Genomic DNA, 26574 nt, shown 5'->3' on the forward strand with positions numbered 1-26574 from the left:
AATAATGCACAAGAGTATCTATACAATGGATTAAAGAATTATTTTCTTGAACAAGGTCTAGAAACTTAGACAACATGTTCCTACACACCACAACAAACTGGTGCGACAGAACTAAAAATTAGGCAATTGTTGGAAGTTGTAAGATCTATCTTAATAGGAATAAAGGTCCATAATAAAAATTTTGATTGTCTGCTTTGTTCATTACCCTGGGCAAGGCTAGGAATATATTAGCACCCCAATCTACTAGATACGTGTTCCTAGGATACTCGAACTCTCATATGGGACATGTTCTATCTAGTGACTAAAAAGAAAATTGCCTCAAAAGATGCGATCTTCTTTGAGAATATACTCTACCTTTGTTCTTAGAGAGATCCGTTGTCACCCGACAAGCTTATTCCTCTTCTCGTGATCACAGATAGTTCTAGTAATCCAACCAGGAAGCTACCAAGAAACAGTTGAAAGTGTACACCCGAAGAAAGAACAAGGAAAGTCTAATATAAAAGATCAGCCGCAACTTCTTGATTTATTATTTACTTCTCCCCTTTCTACCTTTAGACCTTCTCAACTCGATTTACCTATTGCCACAAGAAAGGAAAGAAAGACTTGTATTTCTTATCCAATCAATAAATTTGTTTCCTATACTTTAATTTCACCCTCCTTTCATCCATATCTTTGCTCTACTTCCTTTCTTCTTGTTCCGACTAAAGTTGCAGATGTGTTGACCTATCCAGAATGGAAAGCAGAAATAATCGCCTTAGAGAAGCAACCAACTTGGTACGTAATTGATCAGCCGTGAACTTGGGATGTCATTGATCGACTACAAGGAAAAAATGTAGTAGGACACAGGTGGTATACATCCTGAAGCGCAAACCCCATGGTTTGATTAAGAAATACATAGCTCGTCTGGTTGCTAAGGGTTTTATGTAGATATGATAAATGCCTTTCTTCATGGAGATCTGCAAGAGGATGCATAATGGCATTACCGTTTTATTCTCAAGGGAGAGAAAGGGAGGGTCTGCAAGTTGAGGAAAGCTATATACAACGGAAACAATCACCTCAGGTTCGGGTCAGAAAATTTAGTATAAAGTTACCTGAATCTCTCTCTGATTCGGCAATTCCAAACAAAGGAATCATCATGAAACCACTTTCGTTGAAGTGTAGAATCTCAATTCCTTATGTTACGAATCTCAATTCCAACACTTATTGAATCTCACTTTTAATATTGTTGATTCCCAATTCTGTAATTGGCGAATCTTGATTCTACGCTTGTTAAAACCGGTATCCACATTTATCAAAATTCCATTAACAGAATTCCACCAGTTTCCTCTTTTCTTTTCCCTTTTTTCTTTCTTTTTTCTGTGAAATAATGTTTAGAAAATTTCAAGGCATCAAATTACTCGAGCAACACACCCAATCTCAAGCTATAAGGTGTAGTCATCTTTTTTTATATGAAATGACTAATAGAAATCGAGGTGGTTTTCTATGTTCTCTACTCAATTCTTTAGGTATGCATTGTATTGAACCAATGGAGAGATTTTAATTAAAGTGGTGTTCCTTGAAGCCTAGAATCTCGTTTCCAATATTTACTGATTCTTGATTATGTAATTGGTGAATCTTGATTCAACACTTGTTGAAACCCCTCCCCCCCCCACCACCACCACCCTTCTTCTTTTTTGCCTTTTTTGTATTTTCTGAGAAGTGATGTTTAGAAGTTTTCAAAGCATGAAACAAGCAAGACACCCCGTCTCATGCTACATGGTAAAGTTATCTTTTATTGGCATGAAATGGCCAATAGAAATCAAAGTCGTGTTCCACGTTCTCTACTTATTTCTTTAAGTGTGCATTGTATTGATCCAATGGAGAGATTGCAACTCCAAGATGTTAGAAATAATATAATACAAATAATGTAAACATGCATGTATGACATGTCGGTCAATGAATAGCAGCCAGACTGTACTATTTCCCTGTTCCCTCTCAATCTCAAATATGTCGGAATTTCAATTCCATAAATGAAGGAATCTCGGTTCCATAATGGTTGATTCTAAATAAGTTAGAATCTGGATTACATAGAGCTAGGAATCTCGACTCCATCTATGTAGGGATCTCGATTGCATTTTCGGTCAAATCTCGACTCCTATAAAAGAGGAGTCTCGTCTCCCACAATTCCTCTTGTACGGACATTGTTGAGTTTATGTGTCCATTACAAACCTTATGAGTGCTTATAACTAATATATTGAAATAGTGGAACATAAAATCAGTGGGAGTATGGTCTTTAATGGACCATACTAGACAAATACTATTTGCGATATTTAGATTTGGTTTGACATGCTAGGCCAGTGAAGTTGGAAAACCCATGATACTTGGGCATGGAACTAAACCGATGAGAGTTTTGAGGGTTATCCCTTGATGAGATCAGAGTTGCCCGAATGAGTGAGTCGAGGGACTGTATGACCCTTGTGGGTAATGGTTGGCCTTTAGAGACGAGGGCCAAGGCCTCATCACTTCATCATCACACGGCATGTACATATGATAGCTGTATCGGGAAAGCGAACCACCTTTCAGGGTGAAGCGTATATATATACGAGATTACCCCTATGCATCATAGAGTCGTGGTTGCATCAGGTCTAGATGACCTTGGTTCGTCTCAAGGGGAGAACCAATAGTTCATAGACTGGGATTGTGTCCTCTTGCTAATTGGGGATTTTGGTGGTCCAATCATGAACCCCGGTGGTGGTTTGGTGGGTCATGGGAACTACTGGGTCAGTTTGAGAAAGCAAGTGTGCATTATAATTCACAGTAGAAAGTGCAGTGCTCTAGCAATTTTATAATTCATAGACCTTGTTGGATTCGATTCCCATCAAAATTATTTGGTTTTAATTATTTTGATGATATATGATTTTTAGATTGATTATTTGCATTTTTGTGAATCTCTAAACATTTTATTTTTACAAATTGCATTTATAAATCCAGCAATAATCAATTTTCAGTATTTAAATATTCAAAAGAAAATAAAGTTTATTTCAACGTTTCTAAAAATCAAAATATGAATTTTATAATTAACTAATCATATGGGTACCCACCATAGAACATGGGCCCACCATTAATTAAACCACATGGGGGATTAGGTGGGCCCCGCTTAAGGGTGGTGCACCCCATTCAATAAGAAACACCCCTCTTACCATAAAAATTACACATGACTTGATTGAAGTGAGGACCACATGAAGACCACCAAGGGTGCACGCCCCACTCAAGGCAACCCTTACTTACTAAAAGTTGGTCAAGCTAACATGGCTTGCAAATCAAGATGAAAAACTTTGGTATGATTTGAAATTTAAAGAAGATTGGTTTCAATAAAAATATTGTATAAGAAGGTTATGGAAAAATAAAGTCAAATTGAGAATTTTTTTATATTACAATATTTGATGGGATTAGGTTTAGGAAGTTGGAGGATAAAGTTCTAAGCCTACTTGAGGTGATCTCTGGAGTCTTCCTTATATGCTTTCTTGTGATCTTTTATTCCCATGAGTATTAAGTTCTTCATGATCCCAAGATCAAGTTTATGCAGTTTTAATTGTGTGATAAAAGAATTGTTAAAGTGGCATTAAGTGAAAGCCCTTGGGATTCTTGGATTTTTTTTTGTTTCTCACTTCTGTAAGTAATCTGGGTGGTGAAAATAAAGAAAAAATAGAAAAAATTTAATCTGCATACACTTGCCCGAGCTACATAGTCCAAGTTTCATTGGTATCAAAGTTCGATCATATGCTGACATATTTCTTTTATTTCACGGTTTTTGTGAGTTGAGAATCAAAGATTCGAAAGCCAATGGCTTTGTGGTCATATGGCAAACCTCGGGAAAGCTTATTCGCATGAGTCCTGCATCTAAAAGGCACCTATAGAATAGGGTATTCTTTGTCATTTTGGAGCACTGATATGAATAGGAGAATGAGGTATTTCTCTTATGAATACTACAGTGATATGTTGTGTTATTAAGAGTAGGATCTTCCTGCAAAATTTCAATAGAAGATTTTGGAGGAATTGAGAGTTATGAATTCATCACTGAGTGGTACCAGTTCTGACCTGCAAAATCTAGGAACTGTACATTGAGTTCCATGAATTTTTCCACCAAGCAAATAATTTTACTTTTGGGTACTATTTGAATGCAACACATCAAATTGAGTCTACTTTCAAACAAAAATAATTTCATGAAGAAAACCCTTATGATTTGAAAGATGTTGTCATTTTATTGAAGGGTACGCAAGTGTTATTTTCTGCAATGAAAAACTGTCTTTGTGGCATGAATGTCAAGATTTTATTTTCATTATTAACAGAATGATCTAAGGGCCACACTGAGTTTCAAGTTTCCGTTTTGAGTCTAGTTTCAAACAAAAATTATCTGAAAGAAAAAAATCCAAAGGAAATAACAAAAAAAAAAAATTATTGGAGAAGGGTCGTCCTGAATTTATACAGGTAGATGTGTTTCATTGAGATGTGAATATCTATATTTGTCAAGCCTACTAAATAGAGTGATATGAGGCCTGCAAAAAGATGTTTGTTGCCATTTTGTGTCCACTTTACAACAAAAACAACTTTGAAAAGGAAACTCCATGTGCATAGAGAGAAAATGCAATTTTACTGGATAGTGTTCATCTTGGAATTCTGTAATATAACATATTTTGTGATGTGAATGTCACTTATTTATTTCTCTAAAGAAAGTATTTGGGATTCACATCATGATGTTATGCTTTGGTTTTGAGTCTAGTTTTCAACATAAAGGATTTCAAGAAGAAATTCTGAGGATTGAAAGAAATAATTATTTTATTGAGAGGTGCGCAACCTTTTTTTTTGGTGTAAAAACTATATTGTGATGTGTAAGTCACTAATTGATAAACTCACTAAATGGCGCGATTTGGGGATGGAACTAAGTATTGATTTGAAATTGAGTCTATTTCTATACTCAAAAGTTCTAAGGATAAACTCTTTGTGAGTTAAAAAGATATCATAATTTTATCATGGGATGTTAATCTTCTATTCTACAGTACAGCAAAAGATGTGACATATGAAGGCACATCTTTGTACTCCTTATAATGGAAGCATTTTTCAGGCTCATTCAAAGCTTTATAGTGTGCCATGAGTATGATTTATAACAATTAGAACTTCAGAGAGAGGTAATACAATGTTGGGGAGATATGACACTCTAGGTGTAGGGTGCTAAATCTGGGAAGGAACTGCATAAAATAGAAGAAACATAATATATGTAAAAGAATCTTGGTTTCTCTTCATAATGAAGGGATGTATAAAAAGGACTTGGGGGCAGCATAGAAATTCTAAAAGATCAATGGAAGAATCAAAATTGTGATTTTTTGAATGATAGGATGAAGAAGAGTATTTCTTCATGGTATAAGAAAGGGAGAAGCCATGGGTTGAAGAGATGGACACTTCGTTGATATGTAAAACCAATGATCAAGAGATTTTCCATCAGTTGTATGCTCTTCTAAGATCATAAGAAGTTCATTAGCAAACAAAAGCAATGATCAAGAAAGTTCAAGTACCACACGACATAGTTTTAAGGTCTAAAATCTATCCACTTGTTTTGCATGGTCAGGTCATATAGGGAAAGAGGATTCAACATTTTTTATCTCCTTTATACATCTTTGATTATATCTTGGCTATTTGTTTATGAATATGTATGGAGTATATAGACATTAGTTGATAGGTGCTAACATATTTGAAAGAGCCAGTTTTTTAATACCCTATGTTTTTCTGCCTCCTTGTGCTCGTGTTTGAACTACTCGAGGTAATAAAACATATGGAGATGTGGGTTGATCAAGGTCTATGGACCTAAATATCAAACACGAAAGATGAATATGGCTCATTCAAATATGTAACACGAACGGAGTGTTCCAATGGAACATGGTCTTGGTGACCATCCTCTCGATAATGTCCGACGATAATGGTATGTTGCATCTGATGATGATCTCATGTTAAAGACTTCAAATATTTGTCAGTTTTGATAAACACCTTTTTAGTTGTGTTTCATTTTAGCTAAGTTCATAGATGGCTTTTATATTTTGTTTTGTGGCTATAACACGACTTGGTAAGTAATAAAAGTGTATGTGGTAAAAATTTTAAAGGATAAATATGTTCTTTTAGAAATTGGATTGAACCTTTTATGTTGAAAAACCAAGGTCCATGGATACGACTTTGAGAAAACCCCACAGTCTTGCTTGGTCCACTAAGTATTTATGAAAAATTAATTTAAACCACCATGTTTTTTTTTTTCTAAATATTGCCTGTGAAAATATTCCAAGTCAAGAGTTTTTTATATAAGGAAAAGCATTCGGTCTGGAAAGTATTTCATGTACGTGTGAGAAAGTATCATTTATCTATGAACGGTTTTTAAATACCCATATGTCTTGACTCATGTATCATAGTACCAATTATGTGACCTGTTTTTTGAATTCTTTAGAATCCTCGATTAACTAAGATCGTGAACCATGGGGTATCTTAAAGGATGGCCATCTTGCTAGGCTTTCATGACACATGTTGGGTTGATAAGATAACTTGGTTTATATGGATATACAACCAAGAGACTAGTGTGGTTGAATCGTTGTGGTTCGGAAAAATGGTTTTTACATTTTGCTAAACCAAATGGGCATTGAGTTACTATTTGGTATGAGACTTGATCTATTACCACATGATACATGCATGAGAATGTTGAAATAATATTTTTTTTTACATGTTATGTTTGAGAGGGAGCTGTTAACAATCCCACGATTATTTTTAGATACTTGGATATTCATAAATGCAAGTATCCTGTTATGAGAGCTCCGGATAGCTTAACATTCCAATGGCAATACCTGGTTGTGTTGGCAGACCAGCTGAAAAATGTTGTTCACCCATAGAATTTAGATATGTGGTGTTGGTTGTATGGCTACAAAAGGGAGCAGCTTTATTAAAGAACTCCCTTAATCTGCTGAGATACGACCCCATGCAACGACGGTACGTAATGATCTTCAGTGACAACGAGTCTGGATTCACGATGCGACATAAAAAGATGGACTATGACCACGTTCGAGATGTGATTCAAGCAGCAAAGAGAAATAGGCTTCATGATTCGCTCAGAAGTTGCATCCATAAATCCTTTGTGAAAGGATTTATGACGAAAAAGTTCGTCAGGGTTAATGTAATGAGAGAGAAGAAGTGAAAAATGCTTGAGAGAGATTGCAATTGGGGGACGAAAATATGAGGAAGAGAAATTGTAAGGCCTTCAAAGGCCAAGTGAGAGATGTTGGATTTTTGTGGCAATTAAAGGCCTTATGAGAGCTTGTAAGTAATATCTTGATTAAACTCATATGGTCCTTAGTGAACCATACTAGACAAATGTTATTGTCGATGCTCAGACTTGGCTTGACGTGCTCAACCAGTCGAGTTGGAAAACTCATGTTACCTGGTATAAAACTAAACCAATGAGGGTTTTGTGGTTCATCCCTTGATGAGGTCGAAGTTGCCCAGATGGGTGAGCCGAGGGACTGTGTTACCCTTGTGTGTGATGGTTTGCCTTTAGAGACGAGAGCCATAGCCTCACCACTGAACCATCACACGACATTGTACATATGATAGCCGTATCGAGAAAGTAAACCACCGTTTAGTGTGAAGTGTGTACATGTACAAGAGATTATCCTATGCATCGTAGAGATGTAGTTGCATCCGGTTTAGTAACCTTGGTTTGTCTCTAGGGGAAAACCTCTAGTCCATAGACTGAGATTGTGTCTTCTTGCCTATTGGCAAACTTTTGTGGCCCAATCATGAAACCCTACAGTGGTCTGCGGGTCATGGGAACCGCTTGGTTAGTTTGAGAAAGCAAGTATGGATTATAGTCCACAGTAGAAGGTGGAGTGCTTCGGCAATTTTATAATTCCTAGACCTTGTCGAATTTGATTCCCATCAAAATTATTTGGTTTTAATTATTTTGATAATATATAATTTTTAGATTGATTATTTGAATTTTTTTGAATCTCTGAATATTTTATTTTACAAATTGAATTTATAAATCTAGAGATAATCATTTTTCAATATTTAAATATTCAAAAGAAAATAAAGTTTATTTTCATATATCTAAAAATCAAAATATGAATTTTATAATTCACTAATCATATGGGGGCCCACCATTAATTATATCGCATGGTGGATTGAGTGCGGCCCATTTGTGGCCACCGAAGGGTGGTACGCCTCAATAAGAAACACCCTCTTACCATAAAAATTGCATATGACTTGATTGAAGTGGGGACTACATGAAAACCACCAAGGGTGACACACCCCACTCAAGGCAACCCTTACTAAAAGTTGGCCAAGCTAAAATGGCTTGCAAATCAAGATGAAATATTTTGATGTCATTTGAAATTTAAGGAAGATGGATTTCAATCATAATATTGTGTAAGAAGATTATGGAAAAATATAGTCAAATTGAGAAAATTTTCCATATTACAATATTTGATAAGATTAGATTTAAGATGATGGAGAATAAGGTTCTAACACATTCCTTTTAATCATGATAGTTGATCTAAGGAATGAATGACTCATATTTCTCACCCCACAAGTCTCCTATGATCAATGGTCTGGATCAAATTTCACTAAGGATGGCTAACCCTAAGGAAACCCTAGCCCATGAAAAATTTATAAATAAGGGCCTCCTCTAACATAATTCTCTACACCATAAATCTCATCTCTCTCTACTCTCTAAAAGGGTGGCACGCCACCCTTAGGTTTTCATCTCTCTCCTCTCTCATCTCAAGATCTCTAAAGGGGGTTAGAAGGGAATCACACCCCACTAAGGCATTAAGAGGGGAATACCCCACTTAGGCATTAAGAGGGACATGCCCCACTTAGTTAGTGAAGGCATTGAATCCTTATGCAATTAATTGTTCCACATTCTCATAATTAAGGGTTGAGCCTTAATCTTTCCTATACTTGGTAGATCCAAGATATATCATTGATCACCTGCAGCCCGATTAAAGTAATCTCCGGTGTCTTCCTTTCATGCTTTCTTGTGATCATTATTCCCATGAGTATTATGTGCTTCATGATCCCAAGATCAAGTTTATGCAATTTTACTTGTGTGATAAAAGTATTATGTGCTTCATGATTCTTTGTGTTTTTAATGTTTCTCATTATGTATCTGGACATCTATAAGTAATCCGGGGGGTGAAAATAAATAAAAGATAGGAAACGTTTAATTGGTATACGCTTACCCTGGGTTACATAGTCCAACTTTCAAATGTCGACTACAAAAACAGGAATCTTCTATCTGGATGCAATTCCACTATTCAGATTCAGAATCGTTTCCAACAACCATGATTTAGTACATTAATATGCCTATTCAGATTTCAAAGAAGTGCTTTTTATCACCTTGTATGTTAAAAGTGATTCTTGTTCAACCATAATACTGGTAGTATACGTGGTTAATCACAAACTGTATGACACAGGAATGCTCAGAGCGAAACCTGCAGATATCCCATAGAGGTTAATCACAAACCGTATGAGCAACAATCAGAGCATCTAAATAACCTTGCTGTACATTAGAGATTAGGCAGACTTATCTCTTTGATTGTCTAACAGGCAGATGTTGTAGATGCTGTAGGAGTGTTGAGTCAGTTTATGCAATCACCATGCTCCCATCACTTGGAGGTTGTTTATCGCATGTTATAATTTTTTAAATCAGCTCTAGGGAGAGGACTACTTTATACCAGTCACTTCACCTTGATATACACGGCTTTTGTGATGCAGATTGGCTGGGTGCTCTCTTGATCAACGGTCTACCAGTGCCTACTCAAAGATAGTGGTGGTCATTTAGTCATCCAACAGAGTAAGAAGAGTTTTATAGCTCATCTTTAGCAGAAGCTGAGTATCGAACAATTGAAAACTACATGCAAAATAATTTAGCTTTGTTTTCTTCTTCAAGAGATGGGTGTCAATGCAGCAGCTCCTATTTCTTTACAATGTGATAATCAAGCAGCAATTTCTATTGCCTTGAACCTGTATTTCACTAAAGAACCAAGCATATTGAGATCTACTATCACTTCACAAGAGAAAACGTTGCTTCAAAGAAGATACGTATTCCATTTCTTCACTTCAAGAATCAATTAGCAGACATACTTACCAAACCATCCAATCAAGTTCAACAAAAAGAAACGTTGGGCAAGCTGGGCATCTACGATATATATGCTCCAGCTTCGGGGGAGTATAGCGAATATTATGGGCCTCACACCCATTCGGGAAAATTGCAACACTAACTATTGGCTCATGCCCATTAGGGAAATCTCCTATGGTGATAAGGCACACTGACCAATAACCCCTGCACTTTTGAAAACCCATATCTGTACTATATATCTAGATGATTTTGCTGCTGTAACCTTTATAAATGACAGTTGTAACTTAAATGATAGTTGGCCTATATTATAACTCTTATAAGGATACATGTGTATATTTAGGGCACATTGCCCATGATTGAAATAGGATGAAAGACATCTAAATTTTACCCAATTGTGGGCTTAGATATTTTTTTTCTCTCTTATCTCTTCAATCTTTACAGCATTCATTTGTATTGTTTCATGCTTGTGTTATGTCCAGCAAACTTGAGGACATTAGTGTAAAATGTCCTGGGGCAGATTTGTAATTTGTATAACATTTGAATCTCCTAAAAATCTGCCCTTACATCCTTAAATGTGCTGGACATAAACATAACATAAAAAAGAAAAAGAGAACACATATGCAGGACAGAAGTGCTCACAAGTGTAACATAGGTCTACACTCCCATTTATTGCCCAAAACTTCACTTGGAATCCTCACCATCCCCTATGTAAGCATTCAACATTGTGTGATCTATATTGTTAGCTTAGTTTAATTGAAGGGATTTATTTTCCCTTTCACACTGAATATAACAGATCCTTAGTTGGACTCTCAACCTCCGAGCTTAGGGTTCTGGAAATGTAGATTTTAAATCTTTTCCAAAATAAAGGAAACACTTCTTTTAGACTGCAGCTCTTGAATTTGTCAACATTTTAGTCATGTGTAAATGTCCTATATAGGCTCATGAATGGCCAGCTCATGAGTAGGAAGTATCCAAGATCACTCAGCTTTGATTCTTCATGATGTTCCCCGAACATCTTTCAAGTTCATGCTTGTGCTTTGCAATGCTAAGGGCAAAGAGGATGCTCTTAATATTTGCTCACATCTAGTAGTTTGGTTGAGCACATTTGTACCCTCACCATATAAAATAACCAAGGAAACTAAAATGTGGAGTGCTCAAACAAAAGCTACACTAGTCTCAGGCCGCAACCTATCACAGCCACATTTCTAAACGAACACAAGTGTGAACTACAAAATAGAAGAGAAGACATAAAACTAAATCAAGGAATGCCTAAACTAGGATGACCATCATCAGTAGCTTTCATACCTTAAACTAGCTGTCTGTGCTTATCTATGCATTGAGAAAGTTTCACCAACAAACAATAGACTCAGATAACTGATTTTAATACTTTAGCGGATAGGAGCTTCAGAAATTTCACCAATGCTAATGATTCACAAATAGATTTTTCGTAACAATAAGGTCATCATGCTATGTTAAAACAGTCTGATGAAGTAAAAGAAACTTACTCCCAAATTACCCAGGAAAAGGTGCAGATTCAACAAAAAAGTCGGTTCAAACTTTTGTACATTCTTTCCAGGATTCACTTCCTTTTTCGATAGCTCCATGTATATCAGTTGAAGGTGAGGAGACCAACTGCAAAATTCACTCCACTAGAGCTTTTTCTAAATCTCCAAGCTCAAATGATTCTAAACAAGGTTCTTGAGTTCTAAAGAGTAGAAGGCAGCCGTGAAGCAGGGTGGGTGTACCTCCATTTCTTTTATCCAAATAGTGAGGTTTGCGTGGAGCTTAATATAGCAATGAAAACGAGCTTACCTTATTATGTACTCTTGAAAGTGATCATATGGCTGGAACATGAGCTCAAGCTTACCTTATTATGTAAGTGATCATATGGCTGGAGCACAAGCTCAAATTGACTCAACGTCATTCTTATTGGTGATCAGCAACTACGAAATTTCTCTCCTATGTGTGAAGGGGCCTAGAATTGCTCCTGCACTGTCAAATATTAGGTTATCTAGGCCACCAGATGGCTGTATAGAATCCTCATCCCTCTCATCTGATCAAGTCCAGAGCATGCTTTTGAAATGTTCAGATCAAACCTAACCGGTACAACTTTGGGAAAAATTTCAAAGATCCATATGCTCTTGAAATATCCCTTAAGCCTGTCATATAATTGTGTTACAAAATTATATTTTCTAAAATAAGCTTCATGTAACTTACAAAATGTTATGTAACATTTTGATACATGAAATACGAGGACATAACCACTCTTGCCCATGTTTTCAATTCATTCAAAATGAGGTGTGCAAGAAAATAAAGACTTCGATAGAGTTTCTTCACTGGCATGCTTGATGGCCTCTACATTAAACTTCAAAAATGTACAAAAGATACAATACTTCAATCATGGAAAAACGGTTTGATCATATATACCAGGTATGTTATATGTATATCAAAATGTGAATTGGGACTGGGCTATAGTAACAGATTCCATATCGACCATTCTCGCCTGTCATCTTCCACTGATTTTTGTGTAATGTTAATATTATAAAGAGAGAAAATTTCTAAGGGGCAACACTTTATACATGAACCATTAAAGACGGCTACGCACTATGGCCAGGAGACTGTATTTGCCAAACTTTGATTTGGAAAAGGAAACACACATGAATTTAGGGTAAGTTGTAATACGATCATTGATTGATCTTTGGATCTAAAGTCCAAAGGAGAAAACCAATAGGACCTCTCAAATACTTTATCAATAATACAAATGTCTTCTAGATAGTAATTTATTCTCTAACAATAAATGTGTTGCAGAGTGTGGTAAACCCAAAAATGATTGCAGCAAATAGTAGAAGGTATTACCTTGACAGTAGCAAAGGTCAAATTATTGGCGTACTTCCTGGTGTAGCTGCAAAAACATGAGCCACAGAGAGAGAGAGAGAATCAGAGAGCATAGATGAGAGCTTATGTATCTTTCAAATAGCTAAAGCCCATTTATCAATTGGAATGGAGAAATGGTGAAGAAGCTTACCCTGCAACTTGGCCATCAACCAACCAAGCTCTCCAATCATCAATGATCGGGAACTCAAGAGATCTTATCCAAGCTTGAGTACCAATAAATGGAACACCACTATCATGATCTCCACTGAAACAGTCCAAATTAAAGCATCAGCGACAAGAAACAAAACCAAATACATGTCATATTGGAAGCCAAAAACCAATGTGACCCAATCAAAGCCACCTGCAAAAATGTAAAAGAGGATGTGTTGTTGTATAGCCAGTTACACTACTTAAACCTGGGGGGGCACCTTGGAAAACATTGAAATATCACCAAGTTAAAACATAATTGGTGGGGTTTGGCACAACTACAATTACGCGTATCAACGTACCCATCATAGAGAGAAAAGAATGCACAGGGGATCGACGTCAAATTCATTCTTGAATCATTTATTAATGAATTGAATTAAGAAGAGGGCTCTTAAAAAGTCTACCCTCCTACACCGCTCAGATGGAAAGAGGATCGGCCATAAGAAAATAACCACCAAGAGTGGTTGTTTGGAAGAGCGCGGAGCCCAAGTGAGTTTTGCAGTTCAGCAATCAAATCAAATGAGGACCTGAAAATGGCTGCATCTCAAAATCCCATCTTGCAGATGTATCAATTGAGGACCTGAAAATCTGCATATCCATCCTTCCTCACCTCCATTATTATGAATCTGGCCAAAAAAAAAAGAAAAAAGAAAAAAAAGAAAAGAAAAAAGGGGAATATTTCTAGCCCCAAAAATATGTTGATTTGCTATCCTTTTTACTGAATCGTCCACTTTGGAAAACAATACGGATGTCAATTTGCACCATGATAGGAGCTCCAACTTCAAGATTTGGGAGGAGAAATGGATTTCTAAGCGTCTAGAAGGAGATTCAGGTCCTCAATCCTGGAGGAGGAGATTCAGCTCATCAAATCCATCTCCACGATGGGTATTTGAGGCGCCACCACATAAAACAGCTACTTCGCCAAATAGTTTTGCAATAACAACAATCTCCAAAGTCGAACCATATAATCAGTGTTCAAAAATTCGCCCGCCCAGCAGCCTAGTGCAATTTCTTTAAAAACAAGCTAGGTGGGGTCATTATGCGTCTTGCATATGGGCGAAATGGGTTTTAGGGTAAATGAAGGGCAAAAAAAATCATTTTTTCCCTGACAAAGGGGATAAAAGGGTTTTGGAGGATATTATAAACCCTCAAAACCAAAACGGTAGCTTTTAGAGCAAAAAAAAAACTCCTAAAAAACCACTTTTTTGAGATTTATCAAAAGGTCGATAACTTTATGATTTTTTTGATTTTTTTCTAAAAACAAAGGCAATAGTTTGTGGTGGATTTGGAGCTTCTAGTAGTTGATTTTGAGGACATTTTGAGGTTTGCTCCGACGTCAATTTGATTTTTCTATTTTCAAAGTATTATCATATTTGAAAGAAGGTTTTGATTTGATTTTCCTACAATATATTATGTTGCGAATCATATATGTTTTTTTTTTTTTTTTTTTTTTTCTTTTACTATATATTTATATGTTTAGAGTTAAAAGATTGATTTTTCGTGATTAATTGAATTTTTCCTCACTTGGACAATAAAATTGAGCATATATCATATTCAAGCATTTTAATGTCTTACAAGTTACAATCTCTTTGAGACTTGTATCCATAAATCTGTTATGTGATTGTACGATTAAGTTTTCGTCTATGTCACGAGAAGTTTGGGGCCCTAAAATTGCGCTAAAAACTCCCTAACACTTAAAACCATGCCCTAAGAACTTTTTTTTTGTTTTTTTTTTTTGGGGGAGAGTTCAATTTTGGTGAGGGCACCCTGTGTCTAGGCAGCCGAATCTGCATTTTGAATACTGCATATAATCATGACCAAAAATCTTCTGCTGAATTTCATTCTAGGATTCAGAAAATTATAATACTAATAATCTTTAGATTGCTTTATAGAAGATTTAACAATTTGGGCTTAAAACATAAGCTTTACCTAAAACAAAGTTTTTCCTTATTTATCAAGATCCATCCCCTTAGTTATCTTGATTTCCTCGTTTTCAAAATTTCAAACTTCTTGTCACATTATCAGTAAAAAGAAATAATTACAGTGAATATCGAATTCCTAGCAAAATCAGTAACAACCCCTGCTACTTATGTGGAAGCTATTTTTGAATTTCCAACTTTGATTATGAAAAACATACATTTTTGTGCTTTTGTTCCCAAATTAATAACACAAACAGGGAAAGGCAATATGCAGGTACCTATAAATGAGAGCTGAGTAGCCTCTCATAGTCAAATTATAATGATAAACAACAGAACTTGTAACATCTGCTTTAAAATTGATACCATAGTTGCATCTTTTCCATTCTTTTACAGTTCCCTGAAAACAAGAACAAAATAGCTATTTGGTTATCAAGAAGCATGTTACAGGATTTTTCAATGCTTCACTAACAACAGCACATACTTTTTTTCATCTGAACTGAGAGTATATAATTGAAAGATAGAATCAGTAAATTACTATGATTTACTATTTAATATAAAATTTACTTCTTGATCATGTACTGAGAGTCTGAGAAAAGAGCAGAAACTAAAACCAAAGTTCCACAAATGAGGGCACGAGAGAGTAACAGTTCATGCCTCACAACAGATCCACAAAAGTAATATATTCTGGAATTCTTGACCATGTGACTGTGAGCAGAAAGTGCAGGGTGATCAAAGTAAAGATTCCACAAATTTTCTTGTAATTTTATTACATGTGCCTAGATCCCCCACATTAAATGTGCTGTGATGTACATTCAACCATCATGAAATAAAGAAAATATATCACAGAAGAAAACAAAAACAATGACGGAGACTAGATTGCTACCGCATTCTCACACACCAAACACAAACTCAAAATAAATCAAGAAAGAAACGTAAAAACAAACTTTGAGAGTTGTCTCGGATTACCTCCAAGGACTTTGTACACCATCCATCTTACCTGATCAGTGGCACATCATAACTTGGGCAAAGTTCTTTTCAATTCTTACAGCTCTTGACCTATTCTACCCTTCTCAAAAAGGAAATCTAGCCAGGTGTTCTCCAAAAGAGACTCACATTATCATCATGTAGGAGATTTGGTCACGACCCTCTATATAAATTTTCAGGTGAGGATTTAGAGGAGATGACATTGCCTTCTATGTAGATTTTTAAGGTGAGAGAGGCTTTTAATTAAGCCCTTTATTCTTAGATCAACCATCATGATATAAGAATGAGAATTACACCATTGCCTCTAGTTGGTCGTGTCCCAAAATCTTTCAAATAAAGAAAAAATTGCTTTTCTATTTCAAAAAGAATTCACACCAGCTTTCCCATTATCTCTAGAATTCAAATCATTCCAGAAGCTCAATCCTTTATCAAAAAGACCAACCCTTTTTAAAATAATTCTCATTAAATTCATTATCATCATCATCATCATCATCATCGTAGCCTTTTCCCAATTAATTGGGGTCGACTACACGAATCCTAATCTGTCATTTTGCTCTATTAAAGACAATACCCTCAATGAGGCCATAAGTCTCCATATCTTTTCGGATTACTTCCAACAACATCCTTTTGGGCCTACCAATTGTCCTTTTCAGTTCTTCCACTTGAACTAACTCGCACCTCCTAATAGGTGTTGTACTTGGTCGGCACCACACATGGCCAGCCCACCTAAATCTATTCTCTCTCATCTTATCGCCTATTGCAGCCACACCTAAATTCTCCCATATGGATTCATTTTGAGTTCTATCCCTTCTTGCTTGCCACTCATCCATCTCAACATTATCATCTCCACTACACTCATTATATGGGATAATTCTCATTACATTATTTTATTTTAAATGGAGATTTGAAAAGCGAAAACTAAAAAACTATATGGGTTCTCCAAACCCTTTTATGAATTAGTTGTATAAAAATAATGACATCTCTCAAACAAATTAAAAAATGAAAAGGGGGCTCAGTTCATGTGGGACCCATTGCCAGTGGGGCCCATGTGATGCACGTGAGTCATGAACACATATGCCGCAAACGTAGCCCACGTGTTGCTCAAGTGCTCTAAATTTGGAGAGGACAAAAAATTAATATCAAAATGGTCCTATGGAGAGGGAAAAATTAACTCCACATCAATCCACCTCTCCTTTGAGAGCAGAAAACTATAGTTTTGTGGCTCTAGAGAAGTAAAACATATTTAATATCTTCATCTAAGTGCAATATGATGCACTTAAAGATGTAAGAAAAACTTGAAAGAGTGACCATTGTATGGGATGACACATTACTTATTGCAAGGTATTTTGTATGTGGTAACCATGAATTCACATTCTACCTCCCAACTTAACCAACAAAGCGCATGACCTATGTGTCTCTATTATATGGGCTCATGATTAGTCCATCAAAGTTAGCCAACATGTAAATGGAGTATAAGGTTACTATGGATTTCTGGGGTCCACCAAGGACAAATCATCTCACCCAAATATATATATCACTCAATGGTGTGGGAATCCACTCTCAACACAAACACACATAGAGCACCCGAAGTCCCCCAAATATGTAGTTATCATGCATGCATGTTCTACAAGTTGTATCTCAAGGTTTTGGGTCTTGCTCTCACAAGCCTCTACACTGTCATGCAGGTGTACTTATTCCTCCTGGCTCAAAACCACTGCATTCACTCTGATCTCAATGAAGGTTGACCTGTAAACCAATTTCAATGTGTCAAGGCTCATGACTCTCCAAAACCCAGGCCCTCGAGTTTTTCTACTAACCACCTTAAGTCTAGCATGCAAACCATAGCTAGTCTTATCCGTACTCATGCTTATATGCTTTAAGCCCTCTTCGCCCAAAAATTCCCATTCATCCCTCGTCGCCCAATCCAAACTACCACTCAAATTAGGGTGCCTCCTTTATTCACATAACCCATATGAGAAAAAGGCTACAAGACTCTAAAGGTTTTGTTGTCCTTCTCCAACCAATCCACATCCTTCTTATGTTGGATCTATTACCAAAACTTTCCTTCTAACATTTTAACCCCCCCCCCCCCACCCCCCTCTTCCAAAAAAAAAAAAAAGCCTTCTTATGAATGAGGTTGTCCATCAGCTTCACTGTTGAATGGTCATTGGGCAAAAATAGACCAAGGCCCATGACCATGTTTTGTTTGTCCTTTGCCAGGAACTCTCAGCTGTTTTAGTTTTCATGAATGTTTCATCCAGTGGATTTCCTCCATGATATAACTACATCCATAGTTGTTGAGAGCAAGATCGGGAATGGTTCCATGATCCTGGTAGGATCGATGGATCGAAGCTACCTTGAAGATCCCTAGTTCCTCTATTAGATGGGACAATGTCCATACAACGTCAAAATAGGGAACACAGTCCATGTGTGTTGTAGATCTAGTTCCTCTATTAGATGGGATCGATAATTATAATACTGGGGAGCGAGATCCTCCAATTTGGAAATGGAGTTCCTGAGCTCAGGTTTTTGAGTTTCTTAACCTAGGGAGTGCAATAGGAAAATGATAGGAGTGAGCTCCATCTACTTGAAAAATGAGGTCATCATGCAAGTTTAAATAGGGTTCCCTGGCTTTACAGGAAAGTTCCCAATGGCATTAATTAATAACATCTTCATTTGAATTCTTAAATCTACAATCAGATCTATAATGCCCAAATTTTTTACAATTGAATACCAAACATTAGGCATTTCATACCTTTGTCAATTGAAGGGCTGGCCGAAATTTCTACTGCCTTGCCCCATGAGGGTGCCTTACTTCACCTTTACTGCTTCCAATATTAAAGTTGTCGGGATCTCGTCCCCCTATGTGTGTAGAACCACAACTTCTTTGTCCTTGTCCTCTAAATCCACGTTCTCTTTCATCCTTTAGAGAAAGCTTTGCTTGAACACTTGCTTGGGAGGACTGTTTGTCTACTGAAACATTCTTCGCTCCCGAGCATGTAGGGATCTAGATAGTTGACTAATATTCATAGCCGATAGACTTTACTTTCCTCTATTGCTACAACAATGTGTTCAAATTTTGTAAGTATAGATCTCAATAAATTTTCCATGACACGTACATCAACCAAGGTTTTCCCATTTCTTCTTAATTGGTTGACTGCAATCAAACCTTTGTGAAATAAGAGCATGAAACCCAGAAGAACAATCTTTTAACTTTAGGTAAGCCTTCATTTGAATGCTCTAATTCTCATAATATGCCATGGAGAGGTGCGGGACTTGTGGCTGAAACACGATGCTTGCAAAGGCCATCTCTCTATCAGGTAGCTTTGATAACCAATGTAATGGAGGTATAATAGAGAAAAAGAAAAAGGAAGTTGCTACAACACTTTGGAGTAATTTGGAAATTTTCGCACAAGTTGCAGTCTTTAACCAATGTAATGGAGGTATAATAGAGAAAAAGAAAAAGGAAGTTCCTACAACACTTTGGACTAATTTAGAAATTTCGCACAAGTTGCAGTCTTTTTACAAAGTCACACAAGTACCACGGATATTTATTATTATTTCTCTATCCTCTCACATATGATCCTTGGATTTATTTATAGCAGCCTCTTCTCTCTCTAAAATGCACAATGTGACACTCTTTATATCACTCCAGAATTCTTCTCTAACAACACCCTCGAAATTTCCTTACTAACACCTACTTCAACTATCTAGACTCTTCTATATGGGAACTCTAAAACATCCTTCTACTAGAAACTTTTCATGCACATGCATATTAACGCTCGTTGAGTTGCTCAAATTATAACACAAACTCAAAAATGGGTTTACGTCTTAACAATATTCCTTATCCTTTTTTGTCACTCTGCAGCTCATCGACCATAATATACGGTTACTAGTATATTGGTATTTGTAATTGTACATCTCAAGCTGAACTAAGAATTTACTGGGAATGATTAGAAAAACTTTCCTTGGGAAGGTAGAATCAATTTATTCTCCTCTCCTAGGCTTTCATTGATGTAGGAATGAGAGAGAAAAGAGAGAGGGATAGCTAAAGAAAAGAAGAAAAAAAGAGAACTTAACTGTGATACAAAGACAATGGGTTGAAACTAACAAAGCCTAACTTCAATGGCTTGTACAGGGACTCAAAGACACTCCAAATGGGAACTTAGTTCCTGATTATCTGAGATCTGCAAAAAAAATATTGATTTCCAATAGGGTAAGGTCTCCCCTTTTAATAGATTTCGTTTGACTTCAAAGTAAAAGCTCTCTTAAACTCTACCCCTTCCTAAGTCATGCAGAATACACTTTCCCAAGCCATATACCACTGCCTAAGCAAGGTTTCAAATTCAAATTCAAACATTTCCCTCCAAATTTTTCCCACAGCCCAAAATTTAGAAGAATCCCTCCTAAGTTTTCTGTAAATTCCAGTAAAGTAACATCACGGAGGAAAAAAAAAAACCAAGCAAACAAAAAAGAAAAATGCAATTCTTCTTTAGAAATCTACGAGCTCTTCACATCGGGCTGGTTCTTCCACTTTACTAATTCCTAACTGTAATTCCCTAGCTGGTAGAGATGATACGGCTATCCAAAATCCTTTCAACCATGTCCCCATTTTGCATACGTAGATGTGCTTCCCAACTAGCACCACCTTCCATATCAACCTCCCCATGATACTCATAGAGGTCGGAAATGTTGAAAATAGGAGAAATTTCATATGTCAGGAAGCTTGATCTTATAGGCATTCTGCCCTAGCTTTTGAAGCACTCAACCAGGGCCAATCTTCCAATGTTTAATGTTATAGTAGTGCCCCTTGGGAAGTGCTCATGCTTAAGATACACCATTACCAAATCTCCTCCTTCAAACATTTTTCACATTGGTGCAAGTCCGCATCAGCTTTGTACTTGTCATAACACTTTTGTAGTCTTTATAGGACTTGTTGATGGAGGTCTTGGATGTGGTCAGCCCATAGCTTTTGCATCATTGCTAACTCGTACCCCTTGGGGCAAAGGGACAAGGTCAAGCACCTTGTGTGGAGGATGACCATAAACCACCTAAAATGGAGTGCTCCCTGTGGAAAGATTAAGGGACCTGTTGTAGGCAAATTCTGCCTAAGGTAAAACTCAATCCCAATGAGAAGGCCTGTCCCTAGCAAGGCTTGTCAACAAATCTCCAAGGCTCCAATTGACGACCTGCTTTGGTCGTTAGTTTGAGGGTGATAGACATTGCTACACTGCAGTTTAGTGCCCAAATTTTTCCACAAGGGTTTCCAAAAATGGCTCACAAATCTTATATCTTGATCGGAATTGATGGTCTTTGGCACACCATGAAGGCGGACCACCTCCTTAAAGAAGAGATCTGGCGCTTGAGTCGCATCTAAAGTATTTAGGCAAGGAATGAAGTGGGCCATTTTAGAGAACCTATAGGCCACCACAAAGATAGAGTCACACCCTCTCGAGGTGCAATGAAATCCTACAAAGTCCTTACTCACATCTAACCATAGTCGGTCAGGGATAAGGGAGTATAAAGATAGGTGTTTGGAGATTGCCCTTTCTTCCGCAAGGGTTGTGCTCTTATCCAGCCCAAAGTGACCACTAAGATTGTCACGATGCATCTCACCCATGATTTTGATGTGAAGCAACCCCTAGGGAATGCAAAACCGACTCCCTTTGAAGAGAAAGTCATCCTGCATAACAAAATAGCACACGTTTCCATTTCTCCTTGTGCAAGTTCATTGTTTAAAAAAGCAGACCACTCAACGCCGAGGGGGTCCAGATAGGCGGCCAAATTAGGCGGGCCGTCCCTAAGCACCTGCCTAGGCACCAGGGAACCCGCCTAGGAAGGTGCCTAGCATTCAGCCTTGGGCAGCCGCCCAGGGCCTGCGTCCCACCTAAGGGCGGAAATGCCCCTCATTGAGTGTATTTTTTGGTCTTTTTTTTAATATAAAAAGGGCAAAATAGTGGATTTTAGGTTCATTTGAAACTTAAACCCTATTGGAGCCTATTTTTCAAAGAGAAAAACCCCAAAAAACTAGGTTTTGATGATTTCCATAGGATCGAAGGGTTTCTCAAAGTTACGAGAAATCGATCTAAGCATCACTCATTGATATTAGATTTAGTTTTGGATATTTTCTAAATCTATTAGATGGTTTTTTAGAAGATTTTGAGTCCTTAGAAGTATCTTAGAGGTGGAAGTTTGGAGATCAAGCAATCAAAGTTAGTGAAATTTTGATGTGGACTTGTGTCTTACACATTTGATGTGCCCTAATCCCTACTCTTATGTGTTATACCGTTATACCTATATTGTTAGACTATAGCAACATTTTTCTTTCTACTAAGCCGCCCAGGTTCTGGATACCCGCCTAGGCGTTGGGCAGCCTGGACCCCCCCCGGGCCGCTTCGGCACTTAACATTTTCTGAAACACTAGGCAAGTTGCTAAAGGATCTTAGAGAAGTAAGGGTCAGTAGTATAAGCTTGAAGTAGGGACTCAAACCCCACAACTGAGGTGGCAAAAGTACTAAGGAGGAGACACCTCCGACTGGGGGAATCAACCACTTTGTTTTGGCCGCATGATTTGTGGCGGACTAAGAAAGTAAACTCTTGTCAGTACGAGACCCACACAGCACGCCTATGATTTAGGTTCTTTTGAGCACTCTGATACTTCAAATCTTCATGGTCTAAAAATAAGATACATTCTCTTTGGATGAGGTAGTGCCTCCAATGTCTCAAGGCTTGAACCATAGCATAGAACTCCACACTGTAAGTAGCATAATTAATCTTTGCCACACTTAGTTTCTCGTTAAAGAAGGCCAGAGGTCTACCCCCTTGACTTAGGGGAGCTCCAATTCCCTCCTTCGAGGCATCACAATCTACTTGGAAGACCTATTCAAAGTCTGGAAGTGAAAGGAGAGCCCATGTCATCCTTTCTTTCACCAATTTGAAGTTTTCAGCAACCAAAGTCCACTCAAACATCCCTTTCTTCTTGCAATCAGTTATGGGTGCTATTATGCTGTTGAAGTTTCTGATAAATCTCTTATAAAATGTTGCTAAACCATGAAAACTTCTCACATCAGTTACTGTTTTGGGTGTCGGTCAGTCCATAACAAAACCCAAAAATACTAAGTTATTAGTAAAAAATGAACCTTTTTTTAGGTTTACAAACAACTTTTCTTTTCAAAGGTCCTCCAACACCTCCTGTAAATGCAACAAATGTTCATCAACGCTTTTAATACAAATGAAGATATCATCAATATACACCACTACAAACTTGCCAATGAATGGGCGAAGTTGCCACTCATCCATCTCAACATCTTCATCTCAGTTACACTCATCCTATGCATATGTTGTTTCTTGCCCGCCCAACAATGTGCCCCATAGCAAAGTTGGTCTCACAACTGTCTTACAGAACATCTTCTTCAGCTTCATTGGTACTCGGGAATCACATAAAACTCTGGTTGAACATCTTCACTTCGCCCACCTAGCTCAAATTCTATATGCGACGTCTTCCTCAATATTTTCATTTTCCTAGATTATCGACCTAAGATATCGATAGTGGGCTCGTATTGGTATTTCGTGGTCGTCAATCGTAACTACTTCTTATTAACTAAACTTGCATTCCATAGACTGTCAGACTAATTTACCTTTAGATTCTAGAGCATCCCTTCAAAATGCTATCTTTGTGTTGACACCATTTTGGGTCTCATCGATCAAAACTATATCATCCGCAAATAACATAGACCAAGATAAATCATCTTGCAGGTGCCTAGTTAAGTCGTCCATAAAGAGGTATGGGCTCAACACTGACCCTAGATGTAGACCTATTGTCACTAAAAACTCACTCGTCTCTTTACTAGTTGTTCACACACTAATTAGTGCTCTCTCATAAATATCTCTCACCAAGTCGATATAGTATCTGGAGACTCATTTCTTTCCTAATATCCACCAAATTAACTCTCAGTGCACTATATCATAAGCTTTCCCTAGATCAATAAAGATCATGTCGAGGTCTTTTCTCTTAAGTCTTAAACTTCTCAATCAATTGCCTAAGTAGGAAAATAGCCTCAATTGTTGACCGCACTAACATAAAACCTAATTGATTTTCTGATACATACGCTTCATGCATTGTCATTGCTTAATCATTCCCTCCCACAACTTTATAGTGTGGCTCATATATTTGATCCCTCAATAAGATTAAAAAAATCTTAGAAATGATATGTTCAAAATCGTTGGTGGAAAGAAGTAATGAGCCTAGTTAAAAAAGGTATTGTATAATGGTTTGCCACACCATTGGTAGGTCTTCATGGCTTAGACAGAATCACAAATCAAGTCGAAAGCCAAACAACAAGAGGTTTAAAACCCATATGAGTCATCCTACTAAACGTCCAATGTTCATCCGAGTAGACTTGGCCGAGTAGTGTACACATTGAAAAAATAAAAAAATAGAAAGGGTATATAGAACTTTGAGGAGAGCAAGAGCCCCATAAATCAAGTAACATCAATGGCAATGCTGATGCAAAAGACTAGAATCTGTTTTTGAAGAATAGAACCAATCTAGAGCATTGTTTATCTTAGTATAAAGAAGAAAATCCCAGCTGCTCTTTTAGAGTCTAATGGTGCTGAGCATTCAAGTGAAAACTTAGATGTTTGCCTGAACACGGGAAGAAAAGAAATTTGCATGGAAGAACAACATGCAAACAAAATTACTTTGAATGATGCTCTGCCTATGAGGCAATCAAAAGATACTTCCCCTCTTTCCGTTGATGAACCATAGTTGTTTGAGATTGTGAATCATTTTAAGAATCAGAATTGCGAAAGAAGATTTTCGCTTTCGGAATCGACATCTGTATAAGAGGAAATGTAGGAAATAAGATTCCTTATTTATAAGAATCAAGATTCGACCTAAATGGAATCAAGATCCCTACATATATAGAATGGAGATTTTGTCCTCTTTAGAACCAAATTTTGACGACCTATATGGTAACGGGATTCCGATATCTTTGAAATCATGTTTCTAACATGTCAAGTATTAATATACGTGGAATCCATATTCAATAAATGTAGAACCGAGATTCGAAATTTGCAAAATCGAGAATTAATAAATATTAGAAACAGTATTCTATAAGTGTCGGAATATAGATTTCTAAAATAAGGAATTATATTCCTAGCTTTACCAAATTAGTTTCCGTAAAGATTCCTTGTCGAAAATTGCAAAATCGGGATTCCAAATTGGAATTGCAACCTTGGTTGAAAGGTTCCGAACTATGTGAGGAACCCCAGCGGATTGTTGCTGGTACTGAAATCAGGGGCCTAGAGGTTGTTCTTGACAAAGCAATTCATCTTAACGAAGGGGAAGGATATCGAGATAGAGGAAAAGGGAGACGATTTCTAACCCCCTTTGAGAGAGAAATAGATGAATCGGGGGGTTGGATCAACCTCCTTTCAGATAGAGAGAGAGGGAGATGGAAAAAGGCAGGGAGGGGGTGGGGCGAATCTGCCCCCTTTTTGAGAAAGAGAGAGAGAGAGAGAGAAATTGTGTTTTCCTGTGTACCCGAGTGGGTATGGGGGTATTCTCCTCGACCACTGGCCCAGGCCAAATAACTCGGTTGAGTCCGAGTGGACTCAGCTGGGTTGTTCAACATTGGCAAAAACCAAAATGTGAAGACTCCCACCAAAATATATCAGGATTAACTACTAAGGAGGAAGCTAGTATTCATGTGGGGTTCGAGGGGACAAGGAGTATCCTAAATGTTGATCAACAAGTCTCTATGATGGCTGCTTCCATCCCTGTTAGGAGTGTTAACAACAATGCCATAGAAGTGGTAGAGCTTCTTTTAGGCGAGGGAATTAACTAGAGCTGTACATATTCAAGTTTGGGTCATGGAGGTGAAACGTTCAAAGTTCAAACACTTGAAGTTCGTAAGGATAAGCCAAACAAGCTGACCTACCCTTTTTCTTTCTTTTTTTCTTTTTTTCTCTTTTGGCTACCACATGAATAAAATCATAGAGTCGCATCAAGTTTTTGAGGAAGATTTTTTGCAAGGACTCTGGTGGTTTAGATAAATATGTTTTAGAAGAACAACAATATAACAAGTTATCAGTTGTTGTCTTACTTTTTTTTATGGTATTAAACATATATATATATATATATATATATATATATATATATATATATATATATATATATATATATATATATATATAGTTTGGTAAGTTCAGACACATGCAAGGAAATGGCTATATCAGTCTCACCTTCTTCACATGGAGCACCTCTTGAACCCTCTCATTGTTTGCCCAATAATGGGAAAGTATATATCCATATGTCTGCATACCATTTTGAGAATGTGAAATATTAACAGAAAAACAAAAGAATCTGAAAGAAAATCAGTGGTTATGTTGTGTACATGAGATAAAGAGACAAACCAATTTGTAGGAAGTGTACTCTGTAAA

At 37.1% G+C, this 26574-nt stretch overlaps 1 protein-coding gene across 5 annotated transcripts in view; it reads right to left on the reverse strand.

Annotated features, from left to right (window-relative positions):
- LOC18429980 (serine carboxypeptidase-like 15) overlaps window positions 1–26574 on the reverse strand; it is a 65595-nt gene that overhangs the window by 9335 nt on the left and 29686 nt on the right. Inside the window, exons 10-16 of one of the 5 annotated variants that reach the window (XR_016058501.1) lie at window positions 26377–26448; window positions 15426–15544; window positions 13173–13286; window positions 13004–13049; window positions 9756–9822; window positions 9406–9631; window positions 9249–9304 (exon numbers count right to left, since the gene is read on the reverse strand). Coding sequence is in view for 1 of the 5 variants with exons in the window: in XM_088870803.1 (XP_088726929.1) it covers window positions 13004–13049; window positions 13173–13286; window positions 15426–15544; window positions 26377–26448 (351 nt within the window). In the remaining 4 variants the exon portion in view is untranslated. Of the gene's footprint in view, window positions 1–9248; window positions 9305–9405; window positions 9823–13003; window positions 13050–13172; window positions 13287–15425; window positions 15545–26376; window positions 26449–26574 lie in introns of all 5 variants that reach the window. The other 4 variants (XR_016058500.1, XR_016058499.1, XR_016058498.1 and 1 more) reach the window with 4 other exon arrangements.

The sequence above is a fragment of the Amborella trichopoda genome, chromosome 6, assembly GCF_054954075.1.
Source record: "Amborella trichopoda isolate Santa Cruz 75 chromosome 6, AtrichopodaSantaCruz75HAP2 v2.0, whole genome shotgun sequence".
NCBI classification, from domain to species: domain Eukaryota; kingdom Viridiplantae; phylum Streptophyta; class Magnoliopsida; order Amborellales; family Amborellaceae; genus Amborella; species Amborella trichopoda.